The following is a 24648-nucleotide window of genomic DNA, read 5'->3' as shown; positions in this document are numbered from 1 at the left end:
CTTATACCATTTGCTGTATTAGACTTTCACACATCTGTGTATAAAAACCCAAATGGATATGCCGCATGTCCCACACAAGACACAACTATGAACAAGGACTGTGGAGGTTATATGTTGATCTAGAAAAGCATACAGTTTAATAGGCTATGATACAAATGTAAATACTCTAAAAAGGCAACAGTGCAATTGGTTAACCCTTAATCTGTACAATTCACCTTTTTATAAACCTTTCATAAACTGACAGATCATGTGATGTGTTTCAGGTTTCCATTGCTCCACGTACAAACGCAGCTCTAGGATTTGCCCAGATCTTACCCCGTGACCAGTATCTCTTCACCAAGGAGCAGCTGTTTGAGCGGATGTGTATGGCTCTAGGAGGAAGAGCTGCTGAAGCAATCACCTTTAACAAGGTTACTACAGGTACCCTGCAACTAATCTTCACACGAATCAGCTGCAATGTTAAAACCACCTGCTTGATATCGTTAAGGTTCTCTTTTTCTGACACTAAACCAGCTCTGGCCTGTTGGAGCTTACAGTCAGGCCTTCTTTGCAGGTGTCCTGTGGGGTCTGCTCCAGGGTAATTTTAGAGGATCTTTTGGGTCTTGTGGGAGGCTAACCCAGCTATCATAGGCTACGTTCACACTGCAGGTCTTAATGCTCAATTCCGATTTTTTGATCAAATCCGATTTTTTTTTGGTCTGCTCGTTCACACTACAAATAAAATGCGACAGCAAACGCGCTGTAGTGTGAACGCTTTCAAATTCAAATTCAAATTTTATTTGTCACGTACACAGTACGATATGTAGTGAAATGCTTGGACAACTGCTCGTGACCTAAAGAGAACAAAAAAGGAAAAGGCTATGAATAAGATAGGAAATAAATATGAAAAATTAAAAAGGGTAAATTTAACTAGGAAGGAATAAAATATAAAGCGGCCCGCATGCGCAAAAGAAGACGTCACACACAACGCGCTCTGTTTAGACCCAGACCAAACAGTATTGTTTGACTGATGGCCCTTAATATAAAGACTTCGGACTTTACATTTCCCAATTTTTGCTTTAAGTTATTTTGTTATTCACATAATAATGTAAATAACCTAATAATTATCCTTATTGCTGTTTTAGAGGAGCGGTGCTTCAAAGGGTAGTTGCAGATTTCTGTCAGAATCTGCAGATTATACAGTACAAATAAAATGTTCACATTTCTCCAACGTTGTCTTCCCAACAGTTTCACTGACATCTACACTGGATGGCCAGGAAGCGTTCGTGATGTCTTCTCTGGAGCTGATAATTGGCGTCTGTCTTGTTTCAGTGACGTAAAAGACGGATTTAATGCGACATGACCGATCAAACAGCAGTCGCTTTCTGAAACATCAGACATGTATCGGATTCAGTACCACATACGAAAGTGACCCAGATCGGATTTGAAAATATCGGATTTGTGCCGTTCACACTGTCACACCATGATCGCATATGGGTCGCATAGGGTCAAAAAAAATTAGATTTGATGCGCTTTCGCCTGCAGTGTGAACGTAGCCATAGGGTGAAACTGGTTGGCACTCTGTTGTAGGATCTGTGTTTCAAGGTTGTTCCTGTACACCTGGATATTCTTACCAAGCAGTTTTTGTGGTGTAGAGAGGTCCATTGTCCTCCTGGAGTAGACTGTTATCATCAGGGGGAAATGTTGCTATTGGTGTTTAGTGTGATTAGTCTCCAACTGTGACAAACTAACACACAGAAGAAAGCCAGGATCCAAGGTCAGAGAGCAAATTGTTACATTAACATGACTGATGATTTACACCCATGTTTATGGTTTCTATTTCCTGTAATCACAACCTACCAGTGAACACTTCTCTTTTTTTTTTGGTCATACTGCTTACTTTAAATACATTTTCTATTATCAGTCAAATATCTAATTGCTGGGCAGCCAAATAAATATTCTCCCTTTTGGCAAGTTTGGTTAAACCTGAAAGATGTGGGAGTGGGCTTTAATTAAATTTAAACATTAAGCGTCTTTTTTTCTGTGTCCCCAGGAGCTCAAGATGACTTGCGCAAGGTGACGCGTGTGGCCTACTCCATGGTGAAGCAGTACGGCATGTGCGACAGTGTCGGGCAGGTCTCGTTCCCAGAAACAGAAGAGCAAGGTGCCATTGGGCGCCGTCCTTTCAGCCAGGGCCTGCAGCAGCAGATGGACCATGTGGGTTCAAAAATCGGATTAGTCCTCTGTTCTCAGATTAGCACTGTGAATGTTGAAGTAATAAGCTAATATTATTATGCTAAAGTATACATTTGTAGCTCTTGCAGCTGTTAGAGTATGTACGGGACATTTTCTGAAGGTTTGGATGCTTTGCTACAAGCATCCTATTAAAAATAATATTTTTTTTATAATCATAATATTTCTCAGTTTTAATGTTATTTGTATTCATTCAAATGTAATCTTAAAAGCAGTTGCAAATCATTGACATTTGTTTTAAAAGTGAATTGGTAAATTTGAATACATCTTTCTGTATTTGCAGGAGGCTAAGATAATGATAGCTCGTGCATACAGACAAACGGAGAAGCTGCTCCTGGACAACAGAGACAAACTAACACTGGTCGGTTGTTTTCTTCTTTATGCGTTTTAATCATGTGAGGCCAATTCTTCTGTATTGCCTTTAAAAACTCGCTGGGTCTGTCTTTCCAGTTGGCCAATGCGCTGCTTGAGCGTGAAGTCGTGAACTACGATGACATTGAAGCCTTGCTGGGTCCACCACCCCATGGGCCCAAGAAGATGATCCTCCCACAGAGCTGGGTGGAGGCAGAGAGGGACAAACAAGACACAGGAGAAGACGAGCCTCAGCCGCCTCCACCCCACAAGCAGACAGACGAGGACATGAACCCTCAGCTGGTGTGATCTTCGAAATGTACAGCGTATTTAGTCCCTTCTTTAGTGCTTTATATTTCTAACAGTGAAAGTTTATAAAAAACTCTGCAGTCCGTGCAAACTTTCGTGCAAATGAACATTTGCAGTTGTCTCCACTTAGCTAATGTGTGTGATAATCTGCAACTTTCAGAGTGAATATTTTTGGGGGATTCCATCATTTCTCTCGTGTGCTTGCTGCCGAGACATATGATTATGCAATGGTGACAATAAAAACAAGTGTTTTTAAACAGGTTTACAAACAAATACAAGTGCTAACAGTTGAGAAAAAGCCTCTGAACAGTATTTACTTTGTGCACTTAGCAGGTTTATGCCAACATAGGTGTTGATGGCTCCAGTAGATGTGATCTTTTTAATTTAAAAAATATAATAAATCATTTTCAGGGTTAGCTTCAGATATTTCTTTGGAAAATCTGTGTTATTTTAGATGGCAGAAGTGAAGCTGCTTGAGCATTTGTAACTGGAGTTTTTCTTTACTGAAATAATCTGTACTGTTAGGTCACATGCACAAAATATATTGGCACTGATGTTTGTGACTGGGGTTTTAAAAACTCATCAAGGTGTGCATTAGTCTGTAGTGAGCTGCAGTTAGACCGCTTAGACCTGAAACAGAGGCGGTGAGGAATAACTGTTCTGAGGAAACCACATTCTGCATTTTGTAAAACACCTTTAAAGCTGAGATTTCAAAATGTATGTCATGCTGGTGATGAAGCAGCAGATTTTCCACCACACACTTTGGTCTTTCTCTCATCTTGAATCAGTAATTAAGTAGGAACAGATTAGAAGGTGTTTCTTTTTTGAGAAACGATGTTTGTCAGGGACTGCACGTTGGTTTTATTGCTAGAAGTGAATATAAAGCTCCAAAGAATGGTTTTGCCAAATATTTAAATAAAGTTTTATTTAAACATTGTGTTGTTCTTTGTGGAACATCTAATATTAATGGTATGTATTGATGATGATAATGATAATAATAATAATGATGATAATAATGACAAGAAACACAGTAAAAAGGTTCTGGTTTATTCATTAGACACGGGTAGAATCGTGCATATATGCATATATGTAAAAAAAATCTTCACTTCCAAAAAGAGTAATTACAGAATATTTTATGGTTCAGTATGTTTGTTGACATGGCTTCCAAAAAGATTAACAGATGCTGGAATGAAGGATCAGTCACCAAAAAAGGCAAATTTAATATGCAAGAAAATTAGTCTTATAAAATAATCATGTATACAAAAACAAGAACATATTTAAAATCTCAGGCTTGTATGAGTCATTACTGAGCCATCCAAGAATGAGAGCAAACAACGCCAGACATGAACGCACATTTTAACACATTTTTTGCCCTGTAGCATGCACACCTCGTTTCCTCGTGACTGATCCTTTCAACTCAAATTTCTCACTGTCTCACTTTCTTTTCCTGAGCTAACCACAAAACTTAGCAGTGAGCCCTTTTGTCAGTGTGTCCACTAAAACACGAGGCACATTAGATCTAAGGCCTGTGCTTTTACAGCATTCGTTTTACCTGGACACACTTTAAATCTTGGACATTTCAAATGTGCCCAGAAAGAAAAAAACAAACAAACCTCCAAAGGCATGATCTGTGTCCTGAACTGCTTGTCAATCACACAGGCATCCTTTCTGTGGCATACTGTTCACCCTAACGCGGGTCATACATGTTGGCAAGTTTCTTAAAGCGTGGTCCCCAGTCATTAAGGTAGTCGTAATCCTGATCTCCATCAGAGCTACCCGAAGCAATAGAGCTGAGGCTTCCTGCAAGAGAGCCATCTCCTTCATAGTCATATATGAGGGCGGTGTCGTATGGAGGCACATTTGGATCATGGTCAGCAGCTTCCAGGCCCTGAGGAAAGAAAATGTTTCTTAGCTGATTAGGTTAAATAAAAAAAGGCTATGGGAATGCTGTTTAACCTGTAAATGGGAGATGTATATAGCTGGGCATCATCTGCATAGAAGTGCAGTGTTTTCTAATAATAGTGCCTAAACGTAAAATATAAATAGTATTGGTGCTATTACAGAACCCTGTGTGACAAAGACTTCCCCTTTACGTGCTCAAATTGGAATCTATTAGATGGATACAGCTCAAACCACTGCAGGACATTTCATTTAATACCAACAGTGTGTTCTAATCTCTGCTGTAAATGATCGTGTCAACAGTGTAAAATGATGCACTGAGGTCTAACGAAACAAGCACAGAAATGGGGCCAATGTCAGAGTCCATAAGATCATTTGTCACCTTCAGTAGTGATGCACTGTAAATCCTGGTTTAAACTCTTTAAATAAACCATTCCTCTGCAGATGATCATGTAGTCGTTTTACAACTACGCTTTCAAGAATGTTTGAAATAGCAGCATAGTTGGAGATTAGTTGGTTTATAATCAGCTACTATAGTTAGGCCAAGTAAAGGCTTTTTAAGTAGTGGTTTATTTACAGACACTTTAAAGCCTGCAGATTTCAATTCAGTTTTATGTATATAGCACCAATTGAGTACGACAGTTACCTCAAGACACTTTATATTGTTTGATAAAGACCCTACAATAATAGACAAAACCCCCAACAATCAGACGACCCCCTATAAGCAAGCCCTTGGCAATTAGTGACAAAAAAGTAAGACGTCCTAGCTAACCCTGTCAAACCTCTCGAATTTGTTGTTTTCTCTTTCAGATGAGCAGCAATATCCAGCGTCTGCATTGTGTTGGCACATGACAGTGAAGAAAACAATAAAGAAGGAAGCACTTAAAATTTCATTACAGCACTTTCAGACAGATATCTGCTGTACTGAAATTGTTTTTCCAGTGTAATCCATTAGTGTAAAATTAAATGTTATTAAGAAATGGTCAGACAATAAAGGGTTTTGGGGGAAAAGCATTAGCCTTAAGCAGAGATGAGGAAGCAGGAACACTCTCAAAGAAAAAAACATAACTATAAAGTAGATAATAATCATCTACTTTAAACTTGAAACTTACTTTAAAACTCGTGAAATTCACCCTTGAGTGTATGAGTCTTTCTGTGCTATGGGCATGCCTTTATGATTACACATGTAAACATAAGAAAACACAATCCAGATTTAGTTGTGCTGTGTTTGGTTGTCGTTTAGAATACCTGTTAGTAACTTCATTAGTAAGAGTTTTGAAATCTAATGATGCATGTTTTATTTTATGTAGATTTGGATTGAGTTTTTGCTTCAAGAGCAAGTTTTTCTTTTATTTATTGTGTTAAATAAATAAATGGTAGGAGCCTCTCACATCATTAATGTAGTCCTCGATGTCAGTAGGATCTGCAGGAGGCCTCCGTGGGTAGGTGGGCGATGGAAGGTTATGTGGGGCGTCCTTTCTAAGGGGCTGCTTCCCTCGAGGAGGAATTCCAGACCCTGGGTAAAAGGACCCCGGGGTGGGGGGTGCATCATGGGGATTCCACAGCAGGTCAATATTAAAGGCGTTCTGCATTGTGAGAGAAAGAAGTCAGACACACTCAAACCATCAGTTACAATGAAATATTATTAACATTCAATTACATTACAAAGAGTAAGACTCTCTTCTGTACACGTGCCACTGTTTACATGGTCTCCCAACCTGTGTTTTAGCCTTACCTCATCCTCCTCGCCTCCACCTTGCTCATCATAGTTGAAGACATTGTCACGTATGTCGTCTTCAGATTCCCCGATGAGCAGTCCTGTTCCTTTCTTGATGTGGTGGCGTCTTCCACAGGCGGTCACAGCAACAGCCAGGAGGAGAAGCACTGCAAAAATGAATGTATTAATGTTTATCTGATTATTCATTATCGGTGTTTTTTGTATCTACTTTTTTTCTTACATTTTGCTTCAAACATAAATGGTCAGTTAACTAATCTAATTATTGCAGCTTTATTTTGTTAATGCATGCTGGGATTTGGATACATGTTTTGCCTGTTATTCTCATGGCTGGATCATAAGTCTTTGCGATTATGTGTGCACTAAACTGCATGCAAAGCAAGTCACTTATTGCAGGTTTTAACCTATTGTGGCAAACTTTTTCACTAAAGCAGCAATATGGATATGGATTATTTTGCACGAATAACCCATCCATCTTGCTAAATCTTTTTGCTTTAAACATTAATTGAAAGGCTGAAATTACTTACACAGCAGGAGTGCAGTGCTCGCCGCAATGATAATGAGTGCGATGAAGTTGATTCCCACACTGGAGCCTAAGATTGCCCCTGCCTCAGACTTGCAGTCTCTGAAGGAGTCACAGAGACAAACAGTGACATTGACCTGAGCCTCAGCACTCAGAGCTGGGCTGCCGGAGTCCGATACCTGCACCATGACAGCATAGTCTCTGAACTCCAGGTCTACAAGCGGCTGAAGCATGGCATGAGTATCTAAAAAAAAAAGAAAATTTAAAAAGAAAATGAGAGGAAATAATATTTGCAAGCTCCTAAGTGAACGACCATTAATTCTGCTTCTTGTTGCTCTTTACCATTTACTTGAGTGATGGTCCAGTTGGCTGACAGATCGTCAGGTATTTGAAAGAGGAAGGGTGCAGCTTGCGGAGGAAGGTCTTCATCTACAGCAGTCAGAAGCAAACCTTTACGTGACCTGCTGCCGCCTCTGCATACAAAGCCAGTCAGGGGGAAAACCTGAGGAGGGAAGTCATTCGTCTCTTTGAGTGTAATCGCCACTGTAGCAGTGGCTGAAACACCACCAGCATCTATGCAAGAAAAGATAAATACACAATGTGTAAATCAATAGCAAAACAACAAAATGAATCAGCTTTGAATGTACATTGATTTTTTTTTATGCTAAAAGTCTAGAATGAGTAGACGTGCTGACCTATAACCTTCACAGCAGCAGTGTAGATACTGTTTTTCACATGTGGAGATCTCATGTTAAACTTCCTCTTTGCTGTAATGTCTCCTGTATCTCTGTTGATGTCCAGCCAACTCTCAGGATCTCTGCTAATCTCATACCTATCATACAGACAGCAGAGGAAATTACCCCGTGGTCGCATATTTATTTATTTATTTTAGGAAATAGGAAAACATCTCTTGTTTCACTGCCATATCATACCTCAGATCAGAATTATCAGGGTCAAAGGCAATATTGTTTTTCAGTAATGTGCCAGGTTTCACAGACTCGAGGACCTCAATCTGTATGGGCTCCTCTCTGAAACGTGGGGCTTCATTCTCATTCACAACGATGACCGTAACTGTGGCAGAGCTCAAAGTCAGCCTGGAAGCCTTGCTGCTCGGAGGATTAAGATTTTCCACGCTCAAAAGAAGGCGGTATTCGCTCTGCGCTTCATAATCCAGGGGCTGCAATACAGAACAGGAGAAACTTAAAGTATAAATGAACTAAAACAACAAATTCAGTCATCTCATGTAATCTGAAACAGGATTTAACATCTGATTGGAAACACAGGCCTATATTTACAAAGTATGTTTTTTAAGAAAAATGAAAAACACACACAAATGTACGTGAATGTAGCAAATTCAAATTAAAACTCATATGTGGAAAATTAATATGAATTTTTCCTTTAATTTGTCAGAAGGTTCAGCAAATATATTAAATTTTCTGGAAATTATTTCATGATTCAGGCTTTAAAGCAGGGGTGTCAACATAAGGCCCGGGGGCCAGAATCAGTCTGGCAACACTCCAGTCTGACCCACTGAAAGGCTTCAGAAAATGTGGAGGAATGCATAGATTTTCAATTTTTTCCCCTGTAGACCTCTCCATCACCATTCACAGCATAGGAAAGTAAACTAAAAGATAAACAATTAAATGACAGAAAAGTTCCTGTTTTAAACCATCAACTGGAACATTTGTCTGGGCAATGAACTATCAGAATTTTTAGCATAATTTCCCACATTTATCATGTAGAAAAACAGAGGCTTATTGATAAAACTGTTCTTCTTTTCTTCATGTTAAGACTTCTCAGGGACTAAATGTGTACCTAAATGTCTTTACACTTATACAGAGTAGAGTTTGACTTCTCTGGCCCACTTCAGATCGAGTCTAAATGTAAAATTACATCTCTGCTTTAAAGTGGATCTGAGCACAATGTAGTTTGAATACAATCCACTAGATGGTGGTGTTTGATAGAGTATGACGGTCTCAATGGCCATGTAGATTTAAAGGGTGATGTCAGTTGTTTATGTCAGTATTTTTGAGCATGCGATTTACATTACCTGGAGCAATGCAAATAGATCTCTACAATCCAGAATTGATTTATGGTTAATATCTTCTCCATGTTTACATTTTGTTTCAGAATCTTCTCATGATTTTGCTCCATTAACTGATCACAAATTGATCACAATTCACTTAGTTGGCAATAAACAAAGTCAAAGTAAACGACGTGGTTTTTGGAAGCTAAATAATAATTTATTGAATGATGATACATTTTGTAGTATAGTGGAAAAAACGGCAGATCAGATATTCGGGGATACCAATATGAATCACACACTAAAATGGGAATTTTTCAAATTCAAGGTAACGGAAGCGGCAATAAGGCGAAGCAAAGAAATTAAAAAAAGACATGACACTAAAGAAATCAGTATTATGAATGAATTAAACATATTAATGAAGAAAGATGCTCTATCAGATGATGAAGAAATTAAATTGAAAAGACTAAAGGAATAAATAGATAATGCATATATTAACATGGCTAAAGGGGCTTTTATAAGGTCCAAAGCAAAATGGCTAGAACTAGGTGAAAGAAATTCTAGTTACTTTTTTGCTCTTGAGAAACGAAACCAAAGAAGAAACAATATATCTGCTCTTAAGATTGATAATAACATAACCACTAATTATTTAGATATCTCAAAACATGTTGGTTCATTCTACAAATATATATACAAATCAAATTGTAATATCAATGATTGTGATAGATTTATCGAGTCAGTTAAAAATTTTGCACCAACTATCTCAGAAATAAAATCAGAAATTTCAGAGGCAATTCGATCAATGAAAAAGGGCAAATTTCCAGGTAATGATGGTTTGTCAGTGGAATTTTATTTACAGTTCTGGGATATCATTGTTGATCCTTTATTAGAATTATTTAAGGAATGCCTTGATGGAAAAGAAATGTCCACAAGCATGAAACAGGGTATTATAACTTTAATTCCTAAACCTGATAAAGATCTTCTTGTTATAGAAAATTGGAGACCTATCACTCTTTTGAACATAGATTATAAGATTATCTCATTGGTCTATGCCAAAAAATTAAAGAAAAATCTTGATGAGATCATAGCTGAAACGCAAACCGGATTTATGACCAACCGCCATATCAGTTCAAACATAAGGCTTATTTTTGACCTATTAGACTACTCTGACAATATAGATGATGATTCCCTTATTGTGTTTCTTGATTTTTATAAAGCTTTCGATACGGTAGAACATTATTTCTTATTTAAAGCACTCAAAACCTTTGGTTTTGGTCCAAACTTTGTGTCAACTATCGAAATGTTTTATAAAAATATTGACAGTTGTGTTATACTATATCCAAATACTACTAAAAGATTTCCAGTCATGAGATCTGTTCGCCAGGGTTGCCCAATTTCACTCTTTTTATTTTTGATTGCGGCTGAACCACTTTCATTACACATTTTAAATATCCCAGTCATTAAAGGTTTATCTATTTTTGGTAAAGAAATCAGAGTGACCCAACTAGCAGACGACACCGTTTTATTCTTAAAAAACAAAGATCAGATTGAAAATGCTATTTCATTAATAAATGATTTCTCAATTGCCTCTGGTTTAAAACTAAATAAATCTAAATGTGAAATTTTAAGTTTGTACCAATCAAATGTCAAATCCTTATATAATATTCCTGTCAAAAACTGTGTTAGATACCTTGGTATTCATGTCTGTAAGAAGGACACAGAGCGTCAACAACTCAACTTTTCTCCCAGGATGGAAAAACTAAAACTATACTGAACTGATGGCTCCAGAGAGACCTATCAATTTTTGGTAGAATCCTTTTGACTTAAGCTGAAGGTGTTTCCAGATTTGTGTATCCAGCCCTTTCCCTTAATGTGTATGATTCCACATGTAAAAATGTTAATAACTTATTTGTTAACTTTGTATGGAAGAATAAGCACCATCATCTAAAACAATCGTTGCTTTGTGGACCTAAAGATAAAGGTGGTTTTGACCTTCTGGACTTCATGGATCTGAACTATACATTTAAGGTGAAATGGGTAAAAGAATGCTTAAAATCTCCTGGATCATTATGGCATTTCATTCCACATAACATTTTTAGAAATGTTGGAGGTTTACACTTCCTATTGTCTTGTAATTACAGTATATCAAAGTTACCAGTTAAAATGTCTGCATTTTATCAACAGGCATTGTTGGCTTGGAAATTATGTTATTCACATAACTTTTCTCCACATAGATCTATTATCTGGAATAATGAATGTATTACTAAGAGGAACAAATCACTATATTTGCAGAATTGGATTGATAAAAATATAATATATTTAAAAGACTTATTTGACTCTGAAGGCCAGCTACTTAGTTACAATGACTTTATTACAGAAAAAACATTCCCTATCAAATTTAAAGATTTTAGCTCTGTAATAAAGTCCGTTCCCAGCGGACTGACTGAGTTGATGAAAAGCTACAAAAAACAGAACACACCACATGCATCCGTTAACAGTCTTTATATAAATGGTATTGATTTCTTAAGCAAGAAATGCACCAATAAACATATTAGAGAATGTTTGTATAATGCGAAGAAAATAACTCCAAGAGGGAAGTTTTTTTGGAATGCTAGTTTTGATAATATCAACTGGGATAAAGCGTGGCTTGTTCCTTTTAGATTTTGTATTACAAACAAAGTTAGAGAATTACATTTGAAAATATTACATAACATATATTCATCCAACACGTATGTTTCAAGATTCTGTGACATTGATAGAAAATGTACCTTTTGTAAAACTGAACTTGAAAGTGTTACTCATTTGTTTTATGGCTGTTCATATAGTGCTACATTTTGGAGAGAGCTTGAAAATTATATACTGTGCAAGACAACATACGAAATCAAAATTGAAGGGAAGAACATTATCACTTATTTTGAAACTAAAGGGAAAAAAAATGTGCCATTGTCAATCTTTATATCTTATTAGGGAAATTCCATATACATAAATGTCAATTTCAAGACTCAACCCCATCATTTAATTTGTTTTTGATTGAAATTGAATATTACTTAAACTCTCTTAAATTAACTTCCAATAAAAAAGGTTTATCATTGATTGAAATTCATTCAGAAATGTTTAACGAATGAGCTGTCACAACTTTCAAGTACAAAGTTGTTATGAAGTCTGTCACATCCCCCCCCCTTTTTTTTTCTTTTCTTTTTTTCTCCTTTACTTATTTATCCTTCTTATTTCATTGTACTGTATATTGTTACTCTTATTTGCCTTGTATGTCTACTGTACAAACTGAACTGGAATGACTGACTGTTCGCTTTATAATTTCAATAAAGTTTGAAAAAAAAAAGCATGCGATTTACAACAATCCTGGACACCAGAAAGATCTTCTTGTCTTGTCATGTCATTTTTTTCTATTATTGCTATTTTTCTATTCTATTACAGCTATTGCTGTATAAATTATTAATGATTAAATTATCAAATTTATGTAAGTCCCCAACTTTTACCTGTTTAATAATGTTCAATATTTAATAAAGAACCACATTGTTGTCCCTGTTTCTGTGAATGCTTTGGAAACATTCCCTCCCCCTCCCCGGCTTTACCTTCACCACTGTGAGGACCCCCTGGTTGGTGATGGGATCAGTATGGACAGCAAAGTTTCCTCTGTAGTCATTTGAAATGAAGTATCTGGCCTTCCAGTTTTTCGTTCCAGTATCGTCTCTGTCTGTCACATTCACTCGTCCGAGCTCGTAGTCGTTCCTGTTCTCCACCGCTGTCATGTTGTACTACACGCGCCACAAACAGAAAAGAAATCACCGATCGTGATAACAAATTGAAGTGACAGGTTAGATCCTAAAATTACGGAAAGTATTTTCCTGAGACTTCTGAGACTTACTGAGTCAGGGCTGAACTGCGGTGCGTGGTTGTTGATGTCAGAAACATGTATGATTGCCACACCTTCACTTGTTAGTCCCATGCCCCCCATATCAGCCACCTGTAGTTTTAACCTGAATTCTTTCACCACCTACGGGACGCAATACAGCACGTTAGTGAAATAAAAGCATTATGATGCTCTGCAAAAGCCCTCCTCCTGTTTACCTCTCTGTCCAGGCCTACATCTCTTGTGTAGATGGCACCTGTCTTGTTGTTGATGCCAAACATGATCTTGGTAATGGCGTTGGGAGGAATGCTCTCCTGGTCAATGATGGAGTAGCTCAGAACAGCGTTTTCTGTCATTGGGTCGTCTACATCTGTGGCTGTCACTGTCATTACCGATGTGCCTGTCGTGAATGATTGAGAGCTCAGGTCAGCGGGACAGATCTCATAAAGTCCCTCAAAAGATCCATCAGAGTGGATCACGGATGTGTGGCGTTGGTGCTGAGACTGCAGGACTTCATTGAGAAAATGTCCAACGTTACAAAACGCCGTGCCTTTAAAATGGACTATTAGGTGAAAAAAATAGTTTGCTTGTTATTATCTAAATGGGTCATATATGTGTGTACCTGGGACTGAGAACTCAGAGACAGTGCCCACAAACGGGCTGTGAGGGAAGACAGGTCTATTGTCATTCTGATCCAGCACTAATATCTCTATGGTGGTCGGATTCTCCAGTCGCTCTCCACTGGGGGACAACGCGAAGGCTTTAAGCTACACACACACACACACACAATACAAATACAACAGAAAATGTGTTAGAATCAAATATCACTGTGCTTGCCACAAACATCCAACTATGGAAGCATGATCGGCAGAGCTAAGTTGAAAATTGAACTTGAATTGAACTTATTTTCTCAGAAGTTTTAAATTTTGACTTATACATGGTTGTTTTTTTTTCCAGTGGCAGAAACAATCTTCCACATCCAGCAATCCCCTCAAGGTGTCTTTAGACTTTTACATTATCTGAACACAACATGTGTTGGCAGAAAGAAAAGAGCAGGATGTTTGGGTCAGGGTTACATCACAAGTCATATGATCTCAAACATTCAGAAGTCCTTCCCGAGATGCTCATAAAGATCCCTGGAAAGCTGACCTCTGGCTTTGCTTTGTTTTGCTTTTTCCTGTCTGCTTTAAGGCAGAAACATGCTCTGGAACACACGGGAGCTCTTAAACAGCACGTTGTAGCTTGTGTAAGTTAGCACTTCTGGCGACCTGTGCTTTAAAACTTAACTCCCATAAACGCAGTCTTACCGTGAAGTTGCTGTACTTCTCTCTGTCCAGTGGCTGCTTGCTCCTGATCACCCCTGTCTTGTCATCAATCTCAAACAGGTTCTTGGGCTCCTGGTCAACCCCCTGTCCCTCTAACTTGTAGATTACCTCACCGGTGAAGATTTTGTCAGATTTGATCTGGACAGAAAGATTAGAGAAAGCTGATGATCATCAAAAACTTCAAATGAGTCACTTTGTGGACAATTAGGGCTGTGAGACTAATCAATACAACAAGTTTGTATTTTTTTTATGTAATAATTTTTCTATAAAATGGCTATTTCTCAGTGTAAGGTATGATTTGTACATTTAGGTCATGGGAAGTCTGCAACAACGGCTCTATGTTGTGTGTAATATGTTTGAATGAAATTTACAGTCAGTGTTGTTCAATATTAAAGAAATCAACTTAATAGGATTCAGTCCTCACTAATTAACACAATTAGCGTGGACTTAGTCTTTAGAAGGAAGTCACCAAACTCTTTATTTACTGCACCTGCAAAAGTTAGCACCTTGTTGGGAAATCTGTACAAAGCCTATGAGTGTGCAGTGCCCCTCAGTTTCTCAGATGTCATTATGCCTGGTTTCAAAACAATAAGCAAATGTCTTCATGAATGAAGCTTATATATAAATTCAGTCAAGAAGCTCTGTATTCCCTCATCTGCATTGCATTGCTGGATGTGGTGGGGGCTCCTAGTCTCTTTTTTACTCCCCCCCTGCTTTTCCCACGGTGTCGTCATCACCCTGGCCCAATCATTTTCTTGTCTGCCTTTTGCAAGCCAGTCAGCCTCAGTCCCATGTGCTTTAAACCTCACTCTCATCCGTGCAACCCCCATCCTCCCCCAATCCACCGCTTCCGTGCCAGATAGAGATTCTCGTTCAAATCTCCACCTGCTTCGCCTCTGCTAACACCAGTGTCTGGACTCTGGAGGGTTCTGGTCTACTTCCTAACACAGCACTGCTTTGCTATGTTCACTTCTGATCATCAAAAAGTTTATTACTCAGACTTTATATTTCAATAAATCACAAATCATGTTCAGTTCTTCAAATGCTCTCTCCTTATTGAACTGGACTTTACCACCCAATGCGTGATGCCACCATGGTTACTACCTGGATGTTTTATATTCAGTGTATAATTAGTAAAAATAGATTTTTTTATATGGAATATGGATTTATATTTATTAATGACCATGCCAAATAGGCCTGTAACAAAAACCTGAAAAGCGGTCCGGTGCTTGATTTTGCATGAAAACCACAGACCTGGCGACCCATGAGAGAAGATGAAGAAGAAAAAGAAGAAGACGAATGCAGTGATGAATCGATGTGAAAAGTTTTAATTTGGCATTTACCTGGACAAGGTCTTCAGGAATCTGCTTGCTATTCTCTGACACTCTGATTGGAGGAATGATCCAGTCCCTCTTTACTCTGATCAGCCCTTTGCCTCTACTTCTCCATGGGTGAAGGACCTGAGGATGCAACTCTTTCTCACTATGGTGAGGTTCTGCAGAGCTCCACACCTGGAGGAGGGAAAAAAAATTACAGCATGATAACCACACACACACACACACACACACACACACACACACACACACACACACACACACACACACACACACACACACACACACACACACACACACACACACACACACACTGCTTCCTACTACTGAGCTGTAATGGAGTTATAATGTGCAGCAGTCAGATCACATGTAAGTCACCTTCATGGAATACACACATTATATCATTACATTTGCAGCTGTTTAAATCAATGTTGAGAGTCTTCCTCAGAGCTCTAACGCTCCCTGTGGCCTGATGGAATGGCAGCGTAGAGCCGAGGCCATCTGTGATGTGGAGTTTGTGGGATTGTCTGGGGGCTGAAGGGGAGCAGGGCCGCAGATTCAGGTTACACCCACTAACATGTCATCATCCTTTGATCTGGGTGCAAATTCATCTCAGGACGAGGAAACAAAAACAGTCCTGCTCATTTCACAGGCTCTCCTTCAGCACATTGCTCGTCCTGATTGTGTACGCCCCAAAATGGTAAATGGTAAATGGCCTGTATTTATATAGCGCCTTACTAGTCCCTAAGGACCCCAAAGCGCTTTACATATCCAGTCATCCACCCATTCACACACACATTCACACATTACATGCGAGCAGCCCACTCACACAACAGCTGTCGACTATGGATTTAGATCCTGTGCTTTCCCACCCGCATTCCTGCTCACACTCACAAATACCCCTTTATGCTCAGCTCTGCACCTGACTGGGAGTTTGGGGTCACCTTACGGATCTGTTCGGCTGTAGGAATTCCACAGACACGCTCATATACATGATTTCCCCCCCACTCATATATGCACACACATAGAGACTGACATACATGCATGTGCAGAGACCAAACACCCACCCCCGCATAAGCTTATTTACACATTTCCATAAGTTGCTTCCTGCTTCTCTTTGGGATTTGACTGTTCTCAGGATTACTCCTCATATGTTTAAGAGCTCAGAGGCTCGACCCACAAGACCAGAAATAAAGGCAGATCTATCAGCTATGCAAAAGGCTTTCTCATATATCTCTCTTTGCATTTACACACATGCAGTACATGTCTAACTATTAATTGTTAACCTATTTCATGAAAGTTTTATAGGGTGCGTAAATATGCTGAGTAATGGATAAAGAAAATTGTGAATATTTTTTAAACGGGCTGTGAGCCCATCCTGTCTCTAGGGTGAGTGATCTGCTATACTGATCCTCTGGTATGCTGCTGGGACAGTGAATGGAGGAATGGCAGCCACTGCTGGCATCTGCAGGTCGAGTCAGAGGGCAGGCTAATCTTAGACCGTTCTATATTCCCAACGCCTGGATACCTATTTAACTTTTTGTAGCCATCAACATCTACACACTGGCAAAGATGTTTACATTCAGATTCCAGCAGTGCGTGTCACCCACACCAAATCGCTTTGATAGTTATCTCCTTTCATACTAAAGACTTCCGATATATGAACTCACAAACTTCTACAGGCATAGCACACATACTGCATTGTTGGTTAATCTTAAAATCAACAACAGCTGCATCACAGTTGCTCCCCTCCTCTCCAAATACAGAACTTTCTAATTTTGTCTGAATTGGTCACATTTAAGAATGCACACATGGCCAGCTGCAGTGAAGTCAGTAACAATGCAAGTTCATGCAACTGAAAAACTTTGCAGAGCTCATCTCGTCTGCTTTATTTAAAAGACTGAAAACAGGTTTGTTGGACAAAGAAACGATTTTTGTAGCTTTTCCTCTGTCAGGAACCTGCTTACGTTTCTCTAACACTCCACTATGGTGGTGGTCTGCGTGCAAACCCAGTATATTTTAAATAAAGCAAGAAATATGTGATTGAAGTGGAGACTTCCAGCTTTGATTCAAGGGGTTTAAATTTATTCATCAACCATCCACTTTCTTCCGCTTAAATGCAAAAACTGAAGAGAATGCACTCTCAGGAAGAGCATGCAAACGGCACAAAGAAAAGCCTTGACCAGATGAATGAACTTAGTAACTGTGTAGGAGAGGGTTATCAAAGATAAGGCCTAAGGGCCAAAATTGTCCTGCCAAAGACTCCAATCTGGCCTGCTGGATAGTAGTGGAAAATGTGAAGGAGGACTTTTAACTGTACTTTTAACAAGTTTTACAACTTTTCCAGCTGATAAAAATCTTCTCCATGGCCTTTTACACTAAACCAAAGTAATTAAGGTAAACTTTTTAGTTACTTAAATACCTATAGTATTAGAAGTACAGTTAGTATGTTAGTTAAGCTTCTTGACTGACAGAAAGGGGCGTGTCAGTGGGCCGACCCACTGAAGATCTAAGTTGGCTGTAGGTGGCCCATGATGTAAATGAGTAGGACTTACAGCCATTTTAATACCGTATCTTCCATTTCTCTATCAGAGGCTTGAAATTTTTAAATATGAGGCCCATAGATGAGATGTGTAAGTAACGCATGTCATAGGCTAAAAAAACCCCCAACAACAACAAAAAAAACCCAAAAACAAATCTATAGAAAAAGCGACTGATTCATTCTTTTAAAAAAATGAATGCACTCAGAAGCTCAGCAACACAAAAACGCCGGACAAATCAGAGAAGACAGTTAAAGTGGATGATGATGGGGTTATTTCCATGGTGAAGAAAACACCATCACAACATCAGCAACAAGAGGTTTTCAAACATGAACCCCTGATAACAAATTGACATTTAACTTTTTCTTTCTTTGTTTTTCTTTTTAAACACTCTGAATCACTGACTTGTCCCATTGCTTCAACTTAAGATGAGGCTGTGTTTTGGAAGACAGTGTCTCCATCAGCACTGTTAAAATGCTTTTACCAGACCGAAATGCGGCAGCACCAAAGTGTCGTGTTACCAATTAGACCGGCGAGTGCCTCTCCTGACAGGCTGAGCGACGACACCACACACAGATTAACTGTTTTTAGAGGCTTTTCCCAGATACTTTTACAGTTTGGCCTTTCACCTCGGACCCTCACAGGACCACGGACGCCTCGTTTGGGGACGACGTGCCTTCACAGCAAGAACCATTAAGCACTCTAAGGAGTCTTTAACAGGTTCGAGAAAGTTTGACTCTAACTCACTGATGCCGGCTTCGGAGAAAAAAGCATACCATCACACTGTGAAGAGTACTGAAATACTGTGAAGCAAGAGATGGATATGTGTTATGTTGCATGTGGTAAGTTCCACTGGGGGAAAATCTATTAGGTTTTCTGTTGCACATAATGTTTTCTAAGTGATGTAATTTGCAGTAAAAACGAACTTTCTTAAATTACTTTAATACTTACTTAGTATTAAAAGAAAAGATACGCAGACACATATCTGTTCCATCCAAACACAATGTCAGGCATGCATACCAGCAATTCATCATGAGGCGATTACTGTAAAACTACTGCCACTATTGTCAACCCTGCAAATGCACTCAATCTGAGACATTCCGTCACAGAGCCCTCTGAGCTGTCCACCTTCCAAGTACTGTTACTGTTACAAATGCATTATTTGTTGGACATGAACCACTGTTACAAAAAAGGCAATGGAAATGTATGCCACAGGTTGCAAAACAATGTTTTTTCACACAATATGGGAGTCATCTGAAATATTCTGTAAAGTAGAGACACAAGTTACAAGGTGTAAAATAGTGAAGGATAACAGGGAGAGATTAAAAGCAAAAGTAAGGCTTTGTAGTATTTAAAATGACATTATATTGATGAAGTCTTGTCCCTGACAATTCACCATGTCTGTAGTGAAGTCAGCACCTCTGTTTATCCTTGCACCAAATCTCTATCAGCCTGAGTATCTTCTTTCTGCATGCATTTGTGTAACAGTCGCACAAATAGCTCAAGAAAACACTGAGTGTTTGAGAAGCCATGCCTGCAGCATACCAGGGAGTACCCCCGGCTGCAGGCTAGAGGTCACACAGGTGTCCCTCAGGTCACTTCTGTTACCGGACCTCAAGCACAGACTCTCGACCGCTCAGCCACCAGCAGTACTGATCCCACAGCTCCACTCTTTGCTAAGTCATGATTGCCTGACATGGGCATATATACCCTATTTATGGTGGCACAACAAGTGTGCCTCCCCCTTAGAACAGATGTCTGAGCTTTAGGAATGCAATGCAAGGCTGTAAAATTCAGCTAAAAGTAGATTTGTTAGGGGCAAAAATAAGCATGGAGTTACTAAATAATAAAATGAAACAACGTGATCTGTGAAGTGTTGGGTTATATTAAAGTGGCCAGTACAATTATTGTACTGGCCACTTTACAATCATCCACACAGAACTTCACACTCAGACTGCAGGCTTACTTGTGGTTCCTAAGATAAAAGTAGAATAGGAGGCAGCGCTTTCAGCCGTGGACCCAGCTCCCAGGTTGGATTCAGGAGATTCAGGAAACAGACACCCTCTCTACTTTTAAGATTAGACTTAAAACTTTCCACTCTGATAAAGCTTATAGTTAAGGCTCGATCAGATGACCAAGAATCCTCCCTGAGTTATGCTGCATCAGGTCCAGGCTGCTAGGAACCACTCTGCATTTAATCATTAGTTATTAATAATCTCAGGCTCGACCACAGCATGTCTTTGTCCCGTGATCCTCCTCTCATCCCCAAAAAATCATGGCAGATGGCTGCCCCTCCCTGAGCCTGGTTCTGCAGGAGGTTATTCCTGTTAAAAGGGAGTTTTTCCTTCCCACTGTTGCCAATCCTTGCTCATAGGGGGTTGCGTGATCACAGTCTTTACCTTTAATATAAAGCACCTTGAGGCCTTTAGTAAAGAAAATGCATTGTACAAATCCTATTAACTGGAATATATAAAACAACAAAAACAGTCTATTCATCCTCAAGACCTCTTAGACTCATTGGAGGTGGAAGCATCACTGTAAGCTTATACTGTTGGGAAATATGTGATTAAAACCTACTTAGTGGAAATTTAAAGTTTCCAGGAATAAAAAAACATTATGCAAGATAAAAGTCTTGGGCTTGAATTATTCACAATATAACAGCCACTAAATTCAGGAACATCAAAACAAGGAAACTCAAAGTAATAATTCTCATGAACAAGAAGTTATGACAGTATTTAACAAACTACTCAGCAGTTTTCAAGAAATGCTGCATGCGTCCAAGTCATTTGGATGTCCTTTTAACATCTCTGTATGTGTTAATTTACGATTTCACCAGGGATACAAATGGTCCATGGTAGAAACCCATCATAGCACTGCTGCTGAGTTATTCTTGAGGGTGCGTGAGTATATGTATGACCTCTAAATTACCAACTGTCACCACATGGCTTTCCACGTCTCAGTCTGTAAGAAAGAGGCAACACAAAGAAAAGGAAATTGACTTTACTGCTTAGCTGAATCTTTTTTTTATGAAATTGAAGTTGTATTTTGTACCCTTTGCTCTTTCTGAAACTCTAGCTAGCGCAAACAGCCTGCAGGTATCCACACCCAGCAGGACCTGTGATTCAGACCCTCTGACTGATTGTTTCCGATGAGTGAGACCTCAGCGCCAGCTGGCCAGCCGCTCCACACTCTTGATTTGTACCCGATTTCATGGTCCAGATGCGACGCACTCCTCTTTCTGCAAGGGGGGATTACAGAGCGGGACAAATGGCATCACATATGCATCTGGGAACAGCTGTGGCTGTTGCCCTCTCTTCGCCACAGCGTACCCAAAGCAGGCACCAACACTCGAGTTCAAACAGCTTACTGAAAAATTAAAACACAACTGAAAGCTATCAGGTGACACTAGTGAAAGCCTTTGGAGTGGCCTGACAACCGCTGATGGTTCAATTAATTTTACTCTGATTATTTATGTAGCAGAGACCTTGACAAATTTCTTTCACTTGTGAAGTGTACACAGAAGAGAAACAATGCCCAAAATGTTTGTGCATTTGCCCAGCGTGTCCATCTGTAACGTCTTAGGACCGCTGGCTGGGATTACTTTGAACACATTTCTTTTTCATTCAGATTGAAGATTTGGGGTAAGTTGTTTATATGCTATGTGTGTTAATTCGGTCTGTTGTGTACACGTGGTGAGTTGCTAAAATAGAACCGTTTGGCATGAGCAAAAATAATGAATACAAGATGCATTTGTCCTCCTTCCTTCCTTTTATTTTACACCTTTGACTCATTCATCCTAGAAGATGGATGTCTGTTCAGCTCAATCGCTGCTGTAAGATTTGTATTAAAAGATTTTGTATTAAAAACAAGCTGTCTCCGGAAAACTGCCTAAACTTTGAAGCAGGTATTTGTGGAAAGGGCAGAAGTGTGTGTCCAATCACACATTTGCATTTTTACAGCCCTTTTTATAGGTTTTATGCACAGACAGGCAGACATACTCAGGGAGAACGCAGCTAAAGAGTAATCAGTTTGATTTGTTTACGTACTTCTCTTCTGATTGGTTTATGGAACGGTTTACTCCACACATGGGCTTTGCATCAGTTTCATCTTGTTTGCTTTGGTTGAAGGGTTCATGCGGTACATTTCTATTGTGTTTGGGCATTTAAACCAATCTCAATCAAAAATCAGTCATTACAGCAGTGCAGAAGAATAATATACTTAGAGTTTCTAGACTCCAAGCTCATCGCTCCCCAAAAGTATGATACAAATACAAATTAGGGATTGATGAGGAAACAACTCCCTAGAGTTTTGAAGTGGATGCTGGGCTGGTGTAGAGGTCTACACAGGAAGCGGCAGCCAGAACAGAAATCTGTATCTGCAATCTTCTTAAACGTTTTACTGAACTGGATTGGTGACATGAGGAGATTGTGACACGTATGAAGGCTTTGGTCCAGCGTTGGAAGCTGCATGGCAAACCACAACATATATCAAATCCGAAATAAGGCAACAGGTATTTGGGAAGTTCTCATATGTGAACAACAATTGCTTACGTTGTAATTGGACCAATACTTATATAGCACCTTTCTACTTAACTCAAAGGAAATTCTACCAAAAGTCGAATTCACTCACTCACACAGTACAGTCCAAAGTCATGAGGTTAGGGCTACTGGTCATTCTAAATTGGCCATTGGTGCGAATGTGTCTCTGTGTTAGCCCTGCGTCATACTGGCAACCAGTCCAGGGTGTACCCTGCCTCTGGGCTATGGTAGATAGGACAGGCTCCAGCCCCCCCGTGACCATGGTAAGGATAAGCTGAAGACCATGAAAGAATGATTTTAGCATTGGACACCGACCACTGTACCTACCATAAATCTGCTGCTCCATGTGTGCTAATAGACAGTTTTCAGAAGAGCCATAAATGATTGCTTTTTTTTTAGGTTATATTGTATTATATGGATGTTTTACTCTCACTCTGGGACTTGTAACACCTCCAGCGTTTGAAGGAGCAATGTGATCCCCTATCACCCTCTACACTCAGAGCCTAAGCAGCTGTCTGATATCAGACCTGAGGACTGGGATCCTGAACTGTAAAGGTCACTTCAGTGTTTACTGAGCTTTCAAATCATTTACAGGATTATTTATGTGCATATGAAGAGTTATAAATAAAATGGTTACTGATGTCCTGTGACAAAATAGCTTCCTCTGTAGCCGGTGTCAGTGATTTATCACACGCGTGACCAAAAGAGACAATGTATATTATCTCATTATTATTAGTTACCGAATACCCAAATGATCCGAGCAGCAGATCAGAGAAACCGGCGGAAAACATGCGAACCGTTCATTTTGATAGCTTTATAGGATCAGCCACATTTATAGTGAATTATAAAACATCATGGCAAGACTTCCCTCACGAAACCTGGGCTGCATTACTACTCCAAACAGAGAAGAGGACTGATGGTGGTTGGAAGGGCTGTGGGCAATAAGTCAGTTTACATTGTCCTCCATTATAGATTTCATAATGGTGTCTGCTGACAGGGGCTACTAATGATGCCATGAGCCCTCTGTACACATCTGGAGTCTCCTGTTCCTCAAAACACTCCATCATCCTCCTCAGACTTGGATGTAATGTTTATATCAGGCCCGATCTCTGATTGCAGAGCCGGTGAATGGTGCGTCTATTGATGAAAATGAGTTACTGCTTGGCCAAGGACACGTTTCAGGTAAAAACATAAACTGTATATTTAAAGAGCAGAGCAGCTAAAGGTCGTCCTCTAAACAAGAGCACGAGCAGGAAGCAGAGAGGTTCTTGGAAGCTGGCCCAGTGTAGATCCGTACAGATTCACATGGTCACAGCCAGTCTGATACATGCGTTCAGTTACTTCTCGCTGATATTTTTATAGCATGCAGAAAGTGGAGCACATGTACTCCCTCCAATAGCTCAGGCACCTGTGCACTGAGTTTAATATTCACCTCTCAGCATCTGCTACAAAACTGCTATAAGTCAGTGCGACCAGTTTGGATGTTTTAAAAACTGGCTGCCTTTTTAATCAACTACACACACACACACACACACACACACACACACACACACACGCACGCACGCACGCACGCACGCACGCACGCACGCACGCACACACGCACGCACACACACACGTAGCCTAAAGCTCCAATAAATCATGAAAGTTTGTTCATCTCAGTCAACAGGTGGTATGAGGAGACAAAGATTTTTTCTTACCCGACAAACCAACGTAGCGAGCGCGCACACCATCAACATCCGGACCGCCATCCTCAATTCCTACACTCAGAAACTCAGCACAGACAGATCTCTGATGACTGAAAAATCTGAGGGTCCACACAAAGAACCGGGCTGCTGAGCGGCTCCCCTGAACAAAACAGGCCTGACTCTCCAACCCTGAAACCCGTCCCTCTCTTCCCTTCTCTCCAACCGCTCTCAGACTGTCTCTCTCTCCCCCTTTTCCTCTCACAGCATCTGTCTCTCACAGCTC

At 39.7% G+C, this 24648-nt stretch overlaps 2 protein-coding genes across 2 annotated transcripts in view; one reads left to right on the top strand and one right to left on the bottom strand.

The window, feature by feature from the left end:
- Window positions 1-6176, top strand: part of spg7 (SPG7 matrix AAA peptidase subunit, paraplegin) — an 11927-nt gene extending 5751 nt beyond the window's left edge. Inside the window, exons 14-18 of the mRNA XM_080884345.1 lie at window positions 264-420; window positions 2033-2196; window positions 2516-2593; window positions 2683-2902; window positions 5602-6176. Coding sequence (XP_080740471.1) covers window positions 264-420; window positions 2033-2196; window positions 2516-2593; window positions 2683-2892 — 609 coding nt within the window. The 3' untranslated portion in view covers window positions 2893-2902; window positions 5602-6176. The remainder of the gene's footprint in view (window positions 1-263; window positions 421-2032; window positions 2197-2515; window positions 2594-2682; window positions 2903-5601) is intronic.
- cdh15 (cadherin 15, type 1, M-cadherin (myotubule)) lies at window positions 3924-24648 on the bottom strand. The gene is made up of 14 exons (XM_080884346.1): window positions 24378-24648; window positions 15612-15779; window positions 14251-14406; window positions 13566-13710; window positions 13162-13343; window positions 12959-13087; window positions 12666-12848; window positions 7982-8226; window positions 7745-7881; window positions 7392-7622; window positions 7054-7293; window positions 6527-6675; window positions 6183-6377; window positions 3924-4780 (listed from the first exon to the last, which is right to left on the bottom strand). The coding sequence occupies exons 1-14, from the start codon at window positions 24426-24428 to the stop codon at window positions 4580-4582; spliced, it is 2412 nt and encodes an 803-aa protein (XP_080740472.1). The 5' UTR covers window positions 24429-24648; the 3' UTR covers window positions 3924-4579.

The sequence above is a fragment of the Rhamphochromis sp. 'chilingali' genome (assembly GCF_963969265.1).
Source record: "Rhamphochromis sp. 'chilingali' genome assembly, chromosome: 6".
In the NCBI taxonomy this organism is placed as follows: Eukaryota; Metazoa; Chordata; class Actinopteri; order Cichliformes; family Cichlidae; genus Rhamphochromis; species Rhamphochromis sp. 'chilingali'.
The sequence above is the reverse complement of the archived record's forward strand: the minus strand, read 5'-3'. Positions and strand labels throughout refer to the sequence as shown.